Here is a 13,551-nt window from a genome sequence, read left to right as displayed (position 1 = left end):
ATAATGGTAGTTGGGTGGACAGTATCTGAAATACTGGTATCATGTCTTTTATTTTCTGCGAAAATACAATGAATAGCCGTATATATTATTCGTAACTGAATAAAAAAATAGGCACATTCTGCTCGTTCATGGAGAATTGCTTAAATGCTATCTTCATTTGGTTTCGAAATTGCAGTGATTTCTAAGTGCTATTTTGTTTGTTATATTAAAGTATTAATAAATCAAATTTTGTAAACACTTAATTCATTATCGAGTGTATGATTGATTCTGATTCGAAACATATTTGATCATGGAATTGGAAATACTAAAATCTGAAAATAGGATTCGCTAATGATGATCCAGTAGGCGGTCTTTATTGTCAAGTAAATACTGTAACTAGTCATGGGGAAGCGCGTACCTGGTTGACCCGGAAGTTGAAACTGTAGGTGCCCCAAACACTGCGAGCGTGCTAGGAGCGAAACATTCAGGATGTCCGATCAAGATCAGGGTGTATGGAGTTTTGCATAGTTACAAATTGTTGCTCGGAGATTTCTTTAGTAATGAAAAGTCTAACTTTTCCCCGATTGTTCACTGTCTTGTTGTGTTTTGTCAGGACCATAGTCAAGAGACATCGGGACCTGGAGATGGTGGCACCGCCAGTGCCAGCGACTCGTCAAGTGAATACATCAAACTAAAAGTTGTAGGCCAGGTGAGGACACACATGCTCACTGTCACAAGTTCTTACTAAAACAGCAGTAGAGCCATGGTTTTGTTAGTTTATTTGCACAATAATGTGATGATTAGTGACCATAACTTTCGATTTGTCAGAATTATTAAATAGTGTTCGTTTGTTAATGACCCCATGAGATTCGATCCAGGATAAAGAGATTCAGCAAATATTGTCCCCTTTCTCCAGTTCACAAATTTGAAGACAAAAGCTGTATTCGAATAATTTCACATTCATCAATATGCAAAAATGTCAATATATTTACATTTCTTTTTCCAAAAATATTTGAAAAAATGTTATGACAAGTGCATGTGCTGCTTGATCTATGGTTTCAAATTTCGTTAGTTTTCTTGGACAATGATTGATTGTCATCCAATCTGTTCTGAACATGTTTTCAGAATATATCATTTCATGAATTTTCCAAAAGCATTTGTTTCTCGTAACATTACTCTGGTTTTGGTATATTTGTCTTCACTTTACAGAGCTACAGATAAGCGTAAAATACCCCCCTCTGGAGCTCTGCTTTAACCAGGTGAATTCTGACAAATGTGTTGATCCATTCTCCTGATGAAACTAATAGTAATTTGTTGATTTGTCATGATCACCTATTTCAAAATCAATGAGTACCAATTTGCTAGTGTAAATTTTGAAAAGGCAGTCTTCTTTTTTATCTGTACAGACTGAACGAATGTAAAATGCTGGAAGATATCACATGTAATATTGTTTAAAAAAAAATTAAATGTAAGAAATGGTGATTTGCAGTTTTCGAGAAAGATTTCTGTGGGACTTGTGATTTTTCTCTAGCACTGGCCCTTCTGAATACCTGAGAAGAAATAAAATAAAATATTCATGGATGTGCTAGTGCCTTAAAAAAGTGACACTGCAGTTTGCTTTCATTTTCGGATGCTGCCGTGCATTGATCACCTGTCAAACGATGTTATGATCCTGTTGTTCTATAAGGCTTGTTAGTTCAGGAATAAATCTTGCAATTTTAATGAAGAAATATTGCGTTTTTTTGGCACAATTGTTTCATCAGGACTGGTTCTGCAAATCAAGTACAAACCCATCAAATCACAAATGTACCCCTATCCACACAGGACTACAGGTTTTTTAAGCAGATCATTTGAAATCATCTTGTGGCATCTGCATACTTGTCAATCATGTGTACCAATTGCCACAGATCAGTTGATTGACAGTATGGGGTGGACTCACCGGATAAAACACCATTACACATCTTCATAGGACGGTATTTCCATGACAACATACTGATGCCCATTATAAACATCTCTATGAGTGCCCGCAATATTCCAGCAATATGATGGCGGTCTGTAAATAATCGAATCTGGACCAGGCAGTCCAGTGATTGACATGAGCATCGATCCAAGCAATTGGGTTACGATGACATGCATCAACCAAGTCAGTGAGCCTGACCACCCAAACCCGTTAGTCACCTCTTACGACAAGAATAGTCGCCTTTTACGGCAAGCATGGGTTACTGAAGACCTATTCTACTCTGTTGTTGAATAGAAAAAAATACATGGCTATCCCTGATACCTATTTTGAACCTGTGTTACCATGGTTCTCTGTTAATAAGTTTGACTTAATAAGTTTTACGATGCTTATTATACCTCTCACCTGATAGGGCGAGGGTATACAGTTTTACCAAGGAATTTTGTCTGTCCTTCTGAGGATATATTTTTTGTGTGACCAATAACCACTGATAACTCGAAAACTACAACATAGATTCTTTTCAAACTTGAACACTTTTTATACCTATAGGAGAGGTGCAGTGCAAAGTTTGATTTCTATATTTGGATTTTGTTTAAAAAATAGAGCTTTTATTCATTTTTTGTTTCGTATATTTTTACTTTAACATTTATGTGACCTAAAACTTGAAAACAACTGCATGGATTCTTCTCAATTTTAGTGAACAGCATCCATACTATATTAAATAGAAGAGGTGCCGTTCAAAGTTTGATTTTGATTTGTGTATTTTCTGAACATATTATGTTTTTCATGTTGTGAACTTTGAATATGTTTTTTACTTAAACATTAGTGCGACCTATAACTAGGAAACTATTTTATGGATTATTTTCCAACTGGGGTACAGTTTCTGTACCAATAGGAGAAGTGCAGTGCAAAGTTTGATTTTGAAAAGTCGATTTTGCTTTTTTCATGTTTTGAACTTAAACAAATGTTGGAGTTGAAGTTGGGGGTATGAGTGAACCCTGCTCCATTTTTGTCTTGTTACCATGGTTACCTCTGTGTTACTCTTCTCTGGGAATCCGGGTCGGACAGGTCTCGGGCAACCTATGCTGGTCTGACCAAACAGATCGGGCTATAAGGCCTGGTGACTTGGTTAGTGACGTGTCATGATACCTGGATGACGTGGATGATTGTTAAAAATATCAATCACAGGATTATCTGGTTCAGACTTGATTATTTACAGGGAGCCATCATGTAGCTGGAATATTGCTGAGTGTGGCTTTAAACAACCAACAAAGAACCAAACAAACCTTTGCGTTACTGTCATTGACAATAGTGTTTGAACAGAGTAACTTCATTCCACAGTGTTTGGTTGGTTTGTTGTTTAAATAATCGAGTCTGGACCAGACAATCCAGTGATATCATGATATCATGAGCATCAATCCACGCATTTGGGATTGATGACATGCATCAACCAAGTCAGCGAGCCTGACCACCCGACCCCGTTAGTCGCCTTTTACGACAAGCATAGTCACCTTTTACGGCAAGCATGGGTTGCTGAAGACCTATTTTACCCGGAATATTCACGAACAGTGGGGGCGGTCAGGTAGCCTAGTGGTTAAAGCGTTCACTCGTCATCCCGAAGACCCGGGTACGATTCCTGACATGGGTACTATGTGTGAAACCCATTTCTGGTGTCCCCCGCAGTGATATTGCTGGAATATTGTTAAAAGCGGCGTAAAACAATACTCCATCACTCATTAAACAGTGGCCCTATGTTGAAGTCTTCTGTATGTTTGCAGGACAGCACAGAAATACATTTCCGAGTGAAGATGAGTACACCAATGTTGAAATTGAAGAAGTCTTACAGTGAAAGAATGGTGAGTAGTAACAATGGCAGAACACAACTGTTTTGCAGCATTGAAACTTTCAGTCATGGAGGCAAGGATTGATGCGCCAGTAATTAGTGGTATTTAGTTTATGTTTGACACAGGAGTTACCTCCCTTGGACACTGAGACTGTGTGTTGTATTTTGGTCATCCATTAAAGCCTTGTCTCAAAAGAAAACGTTGTGATCAGTCCGGGGACCCTCATTCTTGGAGCAGCCCTTCCTACCTAAAATGGCAATGCCCTTATCGGTAGTCCTTTTGCACTTTGTACTTGTACTTGTATTTGGGTGTTGGGTTAGCCTTGCAGTTCAAGTGTCTGCACAGTTTCCTTCCCTATAAAGTGTAAAGTGTCAAGCTCATTCTTGAGGTCCTGCTGCAGTGATATGGCAGGAATATTGCTAAAGCAGTGTCCCCTACTCTCTCACACACAAAGGGTACCACCTCCCTTGTCTAGTGGAGTGAGTGAGTGAGTGAGTGAGTTGGGTTTAACGCCGCTTTTAACACTATTCCAGTTATATCACGGCGTGTCAGCTTAATGTGGGAGGAAAGCCCGAAGTGACGCAGGTCTAAGACGTTTACCACTTCGGTGAAACCCACGAGCACGGGTATGGTGCTGACAAACCTAGAAACATAATCGGGGCGAACCGGGATTCGAACCCACAATCATAGGTTTCTGGCGTGCCCAAGGGACGCAACCCTGCACAGCGAATTGCGTCGCCTTAGACGGCTGGGCCACCCGTGCCCCCCTTGTCTAGTGGACAGAACGTCTGCCCAGATAGCCGAAGATCGGTGGTTTGATCCCCGGCTGCATCATACCAAAAGATGTTTAAAGGTGGTACTTGTTACCCTGTCTGACTCCCAACATTAAGGGTATAAAACAAGGACTGGTCGGCTTGGAGTATACTGTGTCTGAGTAGGGTTTCCACATTAAAACTTGCGTCCCCTGGGCACGCCAGAAACCTATGATTGTGGGTTCGAATCCCGGTTCGCCTCGATTTTGTTTCCAGGTTTGTCAGCACCATACCCGTGCTCATGGGTTTCACCGAAGTGGTACACGTCTGAGACCTACATCACTTCGGGCTTTCCTCCCACATTAAGCTGACACGCCGTGATATGACTGGAATACTGTTAAAATCGGCGTTAACTTCCTCACTGACCATATTAAAGCTATGGCATTTTATTTCGGTGAGCTTGCACTGTAAAATCAACGTTTACACGTACCTACATGGATGCGGATATTAGTAGCAGTTTGGCATTGTATTTCGGTGAGCTTGCACTGTAAAACCGACGTTTACACGCACATACATGGATGCACATTGCTATAAAAGTGCAATAATATTGAACGCAACATCAATCCCATCCCCTCTCCTCCCCCCTCCTGTATAGTCATGAAGTCATTACCCTGCATATACAAACTTCACAAGAGTTGAGCGGGGTCGGTATCAGAAACCTTTATACCATGATATAATGTGAAATCATCATTGTGTATTGTGGGATATTTCTATCTTTGCCAGTGCTGTGTGTATTTCTCTGTTTCAAGGAAAGTAGTATGTATGCCGGTCGTTATTGTGACTTATGTACGTTCTGTTCCAGGGTTTACAGTTGACATCATTGAGGTTTTTGTTTGACGGCCGGAGAATCAATGATAGTGAAACACCGAAACAGGTAATATACTCATTACTGTACACTCATATATTTGTGAGAGGAGAGTTTTTTGGTTTTTTTAAATTTCAAAAAAATTTCATAAAAAAAATATATCCAAAAACTTGCAAAGTCGCAACAACAGGGGTAGACACCATTTATCATATCCAACTAGTCCACAGACCAGTGAAGATCGTTTGAACAGGATTTCAGCAACTCATGCTTGCCGTAAAAGGTGACTGCTTAGTAAGAGGCGACTATAGGATCGGGTGGTCAGACTCGCTGAGTTGGTTGATGCATGTCATCGTATTCCAAATTGCCATAATCGATGCTCGTGATGTCAATCACTGGATTTTCTGGTCCAGACTCGATTTATTAACAGACCTCTGTCATATAGCTGGAATATTGCTGAGTGCAGCATTAAACAACAAACAAACAAACAAACACTTCAGATTGACAACCATGTTAGTCCAAGACTAGTTACTACCCATATGACTAGATAAGCTGGGACCCGTGAAGATCCGGGGACGAATAGGTCATCAGCAACCCATGCTTGCCGTAAAAGGCGACTATGCTTGTCGTAAGAGGCGACTAACAGGATCGGGTGGTCAGGCTCACTGACTTGGTTGATGCATGTCATCGATCCCAATTGCGTGGATCGATGGTTATGATATCAATCACTGGATTGTTCTGGTCCAGACTCGATTATTTACACACCGCCGTCATATAGCTGGCAATTGCTGAGTGCGGCGTAAAACAACAAAGAAAAAACTAACAAAAAAAAGATAGCTGGATTTTGAGTAACAGAGAAAAGATTTGCATCAGGAAGGAAAATAGTTCTCAGTGGCATGTTGGCCATCTTGTTTCCATTGTGAGAGCCCGTCTGACATGGGGTTGCTGTTTCAGCTGGAGATGGAGAATGACGATTCTATCGAGGTGTACCAGGAACAGACTGGAGGCCACTGATCTCACGTCCGACACCTCCCAGGGACACCAGGTGGCCACTCATCGAGACATGGAGTCTCCAATTTGGACATTTTCAAAGCTCAACTGGTTTATGAAGCTAGAGCGGAACCAAGCCTTCAAGTCCAGAGCAGATTTGTTAATTTAATCTTCATAGTTTGCCAATGTCAGAATCATCTGATCAGTTTGTGTCCAATTTAGGCCATTTTAGTTCGCCTATGTTTCTGTTTTCATGTGGTTCATTTCATTGAATCCTGGGTTTTAGAGGCAAGTAAGGCCATCTCTGTTGCCATGGTTACAGTGCACGAAACTGAACCAGCCAATCAGCTTGTCAGCTTGATGACCTCTTAAATATGACTTTTATTCCATTATTTGTTTTATACTACTCAAGACAAGTTAAGAACACCCACAAGTGGAAGGCTGTGTTGGAATACCCACCAGCCATGACACACTAACTGTAGTCATATGAAAAAGAATTGGGTGTTCTTTGCCTTTTTTTAGTTGTATATATAGTTTGTCTGTAGAGGCTTGGTGTACTGACAACTTTCAAACACTACAACGGGCAAATGGAAACTGATCATGCCCTGCATATAGCAGTTACAAATGTTTTTGGTTGACTTTGTAAGATGTCAAGGTGAGGGTTACACTAGTTTTCAGCATTTTATCTTTGGCTCCAAACAAAGGCAAACTGATGAAACATTATTTTGTTCAATTTTACAATATTTCTTCAGAATCTTATTTTCCTAATTTCAGAATTATGTTGACATGGTTAACATTGCAATCATTGAATCCTCTTCCTTTTCATTGGCCCTGATGTCTGAAATACAAGCCATCTCCTTAGTTCTAACTGTAACAGCAGGATGTGGGAAATTTGTAATTTCAATTTGAGAAGTTTTACTGACATTTACTGCTGACTTGAAGCCGTATTTTGTCCTATGAGCAGGTCTATATACATCGCTGGAGATATATGATTAATACTGGACTGGAAGGCTAGGGTGGTCCAGTGGTCCAAGTGCTCATTTCACTGGTTTGAATCCCAGATTCAACCTTATATTGATCCTTGGTCTGACTGCACCATGCATGTGGTCAACAGTTTCACCAATTTGATAAATGTCTGCTACTTGCATCACTTTGGTGTTCCTCGCTAACACTAGGTGGCGTACCAGCAATTGAAATGTTCCACAGAGCATCAAGCTATTCACTAAAACTTAAAGAAGAATTGGCAAAATTTGAAAAAACATAATTTTAGTGACAGGACTATCCCCTGCAGTAAATGGAGGGTTATCAATGCTTGTGATATGACACATATCGGGGGCGGTCGGGTAGCCTGGTGGTTAAAGCATTCGCTCGTCACGCCGAAGACCCAGGTTTGATTCCCGACATGGGTACAATGTGTGAAGCCCATTTCTGGTGTCCCCTGCCGTGATATTGTTGGAATATTGCTAAAAGCGGCATAAAATCAAACTCATTCACTCACTCACTGTCACATATTGGGGCGAAACAAGTGGTGTAACAATTCAGGAAATAGTCAGTGCAACATGTTACTCTGTGCCGCCACAAGTCATGTATCGATAACCCTGTGAAGATCTGAGTTATAATAGGTCTTCAGCAACCCATGCTTGCCGTATGAGGTGACTATGCTTGTCGTTAGAGGCGACTAACGGGATCGGGTAGTCAGGCGCGCTGTCTTGGTTGATGCATGTGATAGTACCCCAATTGCGTGGATCTGTGCTCATGACATCAATCACTAGATTGTCTGGTCCAGACTCGATTATTTACAGACCGGTGTCATACAGGGGAAATATTGCTGAGTCAGCATTTAACAACAAACAATCCAAACTTAACAAGTTTCCTTCAGGTGGCCCAGTGGTCTAAGGTGCGGAGGGGCGGTCGGGTAGCCTAGTGGTTAAAGCATTCGCTCGTCACGCCGAAGACCCGGGTTCGATTCCCGACATGGGTACAATGTGTGAAGCCCATTTCTGGTGTCCCCCGCCGTGATATTGCTGGAATATTGCTAAAAGCGGCGTAAAATCAAACTCACTCACTCACTCACTCTAAGGTGCGGCACTTCACTATACAGAGTTGATGCACACCGGCTGTTCTGTGGATGTTGCAGCACTATGTAGCGCCACCGAAGATACACCCTCAGAGCCAGATGGTTTGGGTCTTGAAATATTGTGTCTTAACTTTAGTCCATTGAAGTTCAGTACATGCAATTTGAACATATTTTCTTGTTTTGCCAGATTTCACACAACATGAATAAGTATGTACAGTGTATGTGTGGTTGACCTATTTGATGCTTTAGAATGAGTTCGCAAATTTAAGATTTTCTTTTGAAATATTTTGATGTTTTGGATTGTGTTGAGTTTTAGTTTTAGTTTTCTTGTGAAACATGTACGTTGTAAATGGCTTGGTTACCTCGTCCATCACTTTGTTCATCTCACTGACATAAGGGCCCATTTGTACAAAGCGATCTTAGCCTATGTTAAGAGTATGGGAGTTACGATCATCTTAGTGCTAAGATTGCTTTGTGCAAGTGGGCCCAGATCTTAGTGCTCATTACAACTACTCAAAGATCTTGGGACATTCCATTACAGGTCATGTCAGATTGACCTTTGGCGAACTTTGACTGACCAATGAAACGACTAACAGGAAGTTGACATTAGCCAATCAGAAAGCTGCTTTTTTTCAGCTCCACACACAAGTTTCAAAATGCTGACTTCCATTCCAGACTACGCTTTAAAACATATCATGACACAGTTTAAAAACTGAACAAATCAAATTTCTAATAGAAGGCCTCGATTGCATGGCAGAACTTCATGTACCTCCCCAGGGTATTGAGAGTCTCTTCCGTTTCAGAAGTTTATCGTACAGCCCGTAACTGTCGTTCAGAATGGCCGTGCTAACATTTTCGAGGTTGCATGATTAGAGACCAAATTCTGACTTTTACTTTCATAACCTGTAAGTGATGCTCTGATAGTTAGATGCAAGGTCATCCTGACGTGACCTGTAATATGTCTTCCCATCTTTGTGTAGCGGTTGCGAGCACTAAGATCAGATTTTAGTGACATTGATTGTCATTCTATCATATGTTACCATGGTTACAGTCAATTCATATTTTATTGTATAAATGGTTATATCCAGTGTTTTAGAGTGAGCGAGGTGAAGTAGCAGTTAGTTACCTGTATCTGTAGTTGTGGGGCTCGATTTAGCTGTAAGAAACATGACCCAGTGCAACCTAGTATTGAAAAATGCAAGCTAATATTTATGTCTACATGCACCAAGTGCATGTCAAAAATTATTTTTGTCTGCCTTACACTTGCTTGTCCACACAACATTGATCTTTGAACACACTCAAACCTCTAAAGTTTACTTACCATACTACATCACTCAATCTCTGTGTTATGTGTAATTTGTCATGCTTTTTTAGGGGCAGTTGGGTAGCCTAGTGGTTTAAACGTTCGCTCTTCACGCCGAAGACCCAGGTTCGATTCCAGACATGGGTTCAATGTGTGAAGCCCATTTCTGGTGTCCCCCGCCGTGATATTACTGCAATATTACCTAAAAGCGGCGTAAAACCATACTCACTCACTCACTCATGCTTTCTTAGGCTTGACGTCCAAACTGTGGGTGCTTCAAGATTTGGATTATGTTTTACAGCAGTACATCATTAATTTTTGTGACACTGGCAGCAGGACGTCCTATGCTGCACCTTTGGTAATTTTATGGGAACAGGATGCTTTCTGGTTTTGTCTGGTTTTGTTTTGCGCAACATTTGCAAGTTAAACCAATTTCCTTAAATCGAACCCTGACAGTTTGCATGTTAGACTTTCTGTATGTTCATATGGCTGGAATGCAGCGTTATAACAAAAAACAAAACAAAACTTTTTTATGTTCTTATCTCCCATGCATTCAAATCTTGGGATACTTTCTGTCTGTCTGTCTGTTTGTCTGTGGGGCGGTCAGGTATCCTGGAAGTTAAAGCGTTCACTCGTCACGCCAGAGACCGGGGTTCGATTCCCGACATTGGTACAATGTGTGAAGCCCATTTCTGGTGTCCCCCACTGTGATATTGCTGGAATATTGCTAAAAGCGGCGTAAAACCATATTCACTCACTCACTCATCAGAGACAAAAACTTCAAAGACCTTCATTGCTTGATGCTTCCTCCCCATCAAGCTGACAGACAGGGACCGCCATGGGTCTAGTGGTAGAGCATCCGCCCAGAGAGAGGTCTGGTATTTGTGTAAACTGAGGCATGGTGTCTCAGTGGGATAGCACTATGAAATCTGCATTAGCCGGACTAATACAAGCAGCCACACACACACGTGCATGCATGTCGCTATATAAGTGCAGTAATCTTGGACTCCACATTAAGCCCTATTTAACCCCTGACAGGCAGTAGATAGCAGTAACAATGTTCAAGGCAACGTTCAACTCAACTCTCTCACTCTAAAATAAATGTCCCGGTGGAATACTATGTGAGTATTATTAAGTATAGGAAATGTACATATAAAGTAGAGGGAACAGGTGGCCCAGTCATCTGAGGTTCTGCAGTTAGCTTTGCTGTGTTATGTCCCTTGGGCACACCAGGATCCTGGTTCGCCATGATTATGTTTTTAGGTTTGTAGCACCATGCTTGTGCTTGTGGGAAACGTCTGAGACCTGCATCACTTTGAGCTCAACATTAAGCTGACACGCCGTGATACAACTGGAATACTGTCCAAAGCGGCGTTAAACCCAACACCTAGCTCACTAGAAATTAAATGAACATTTATATCCTTTGACCATGTTGACCTGGTGAGCCAAGCGAGATGTTTGTTTGGCAGACATGGACATTTACTGCACGTGAGTAAGAAAAACTGCAACTTTATGGATAACAACTTCAGGTTCATTGCATATAGCAACGTTTCGATGTAGATTCTTACACCGTTATCAAGCTGGAGTGATAATGGAGTAAGAATCTACATGAAAACATCACTTTGTGTGGTAAACCAGAAGTTTTTTATCCATAAAGTTGTACGTTTTTTCTTACTTCCTTGCCACCTCCTAGAATGCCAATCAAACAGTTTTTTGCACGTGGTTGCTTCCCTTAGATGCTTGTATTTTTTGGTTTCTAGGTTTGTCTGCACCATCATGGGCAGATCCAGCATTTTCAAAAGGGAGGGGTCCAAAATATCCAAACCCTCTCAGATAATGTTACTGCCTACACCATACTATATTTGGTTTTCAAAAGTGGGTGGCCGGACCCCCAGGACCATCTCTCTGGATCCGCCTAGGACCATATCTGTATGTTTCACCAAAGTGGTAAACATGAAGACTTGCATCACATGGTTATACAACATATCCCTCCCACATTGTGCTGACAATAACACGGAAATACTGTTCAAATCAGCGTTATGCCACTCACTCACTCACTCATTGATGTAATATGTGTTATGAACGAGGGCTGGGACGAGTCCAAATTTACTACCCGGGTACCCAACCCCCTATTACCCAGCCCTACCCGGGTACCCACTGTAGGTCTCAGGAGATGTCTCAAAATGTCCGATTGGGAACATTTTTAGCATAGCCCTGTCAAAACGTATTTAGATACATGTATTTAACACTCTGGTCATTCATACACTGAAGTTGACTTAAGTTGTATCTATATTCAACCATATGAAAAAAACAGAAAAAATGGGTGCACAGTCAGAAAGAAATGCGAACATTAGTGACTTGTAGTGTAACCATAGAGTTCCAGATAATTTTTGTCATTAAACAATATATCACGTGACTAACCACGGGTCCGGGTATTTCCGTGGGTACCCGGGTCCTACTCAGTACCCACCCGACCCGGGTCCCCGAGTTACCCGTCCCAGCCCTATTATGAACATTAGAAAACTTGTTCACATGCTGAGAGAACTTGTACAAGAGGTGAGTTCTACTGCTTGTTGTGACAGCTCCAGACTCCTTGTTCTGTCATGTTGTTAGATGTTGTTCCTTAAAATATTCTTTGTTAGTTCATGCGTTTGGTGATTGTTATGTTATTTGAAGTTTAAGATAGGCTTTTACATAGGTTACGTGTAGAGAGCTTGTTTACTAGATTACGTGCTAGATTGTTTACTGTGTATACACACAGTATCTGTGCTTTCTTATAAGATTAACAATGGCTACTCTAGAAGCTTATTTTTTATATGCAAAGTAGTTTTAGTGTTAATTTTACAAGTTTTATTCTGGGGGTGTCACGATATGCCTACTTCATGATACTATACGTGTTCTGACACGAGTCATGAAAATATATGTGTTGCGACACTTGGGTCAAGATGCCATATGTGTATTGAGACATTTGAGTCGTGATGCTATACGTGTTGCAACCCTCGTGACATGACACTGTAAGTGTGTACGTGTCGTGACATTTGAGTCATGATACTGTACGTGTGGCAACCCTCGTGACATGACACTATACGTGTGGCAACCCTCGTGACATGACACTATACGTGTGGCAACCCTCGTGACATGACACTATACGCATGTACGTGTTGTGAAATTTGAGTCATGGTACTGTACGTGTTGTGTCACTTGAGTCACGATACTACATATGATACTTCATTAGTTCTGGTCAAAGCGCAAAGAGGAAGTTGTTGGAACTGGTTTGTTTTTCTTATTAATTGAGGCTTTTTCTAATTCTGCTATGCGTAACATCATCCGAGTTTGCATCATGTCCCTTGACAGACAGTATTGAAGGTAAGGTGTTGCAGTATAAGACCAGTTTATTGGAAAATAACAATTAATATTATTTTCTGAAAATTGATACATAATTCAAATATAAAGCAATATGTAGTTCAGTATTGTGTATCATTGGGTATCATCACGGATACATCGGTGAATCGGGACACCCCTGTGTTGTATGTCAGCTCAGCTTTTAATGGGGATGTGGGGTAGCTCAGTGGGTACTGGGTGGGCTTGTCAGGCAGCAGTCTGTGGTTTAATTCCCAGTGTGCCCCCACAATGTTGAGGTGGCAATATTGCTGAAGGTGCCATAACTCCATTTATATACCCTCACTCAGCTTTTACCATTATATGTATAAATTTGTTTAAATTATATCAATGAATAACTGGTGGGTCATTTTCAGTCCCATCTTTCCTATTTAATAATTTCAAGTTT

At 41.0% G+C, this 13,551-nt stretch overlaps 1 protein-coding gene across 1 annotated transcript; it reads left to right on the top strand.

The window, feature by feature from the left end:
• Positions 1-405: 405 nt before the first annotated feature.
• Positions 406-7,079, top strand: LOC124141567 (small ubiquitin-related modifier-like). Its single transcript, XM_046509562.1, has 5 exons — positions 406-489; positions 593-688; positions 3,715-3,792; positions 5,395-5,466; positions 6,349-7,079. Exons 1-5 carry the CDS (start codon positions 469-471, stop codon positions 6,406-6,408), a joined length of 327 nt encoding a protein of 108 aa, XP_046365518.1. The 5' UTR covers positions 406-468; the 3' UTR covers positions 6,409-7,079.
• The last annotated feature ends 6,472 nt before the right edge of the window (positions 7,080-13,551 follow it).

This window comes from Haliotis rufescens, unplaced genomic scaffold (assembly GCF_023055435.1).
Source record: "Haliotis rufescens isolate VD_foot unplaced genomic scaffold, xgHalRufe1.0.p SCAF_46, whole genome shotgun sequence".
Lineage (NCBI taxonomy): Eukaryota > Metazoa > Mollusca > Gastropoda > Lepetellida > Haliotidae > Haliotis > Haliotis rufescens.
This window is presented reverse-complemented; position numbering and strand designations above follow the sequence as displayed.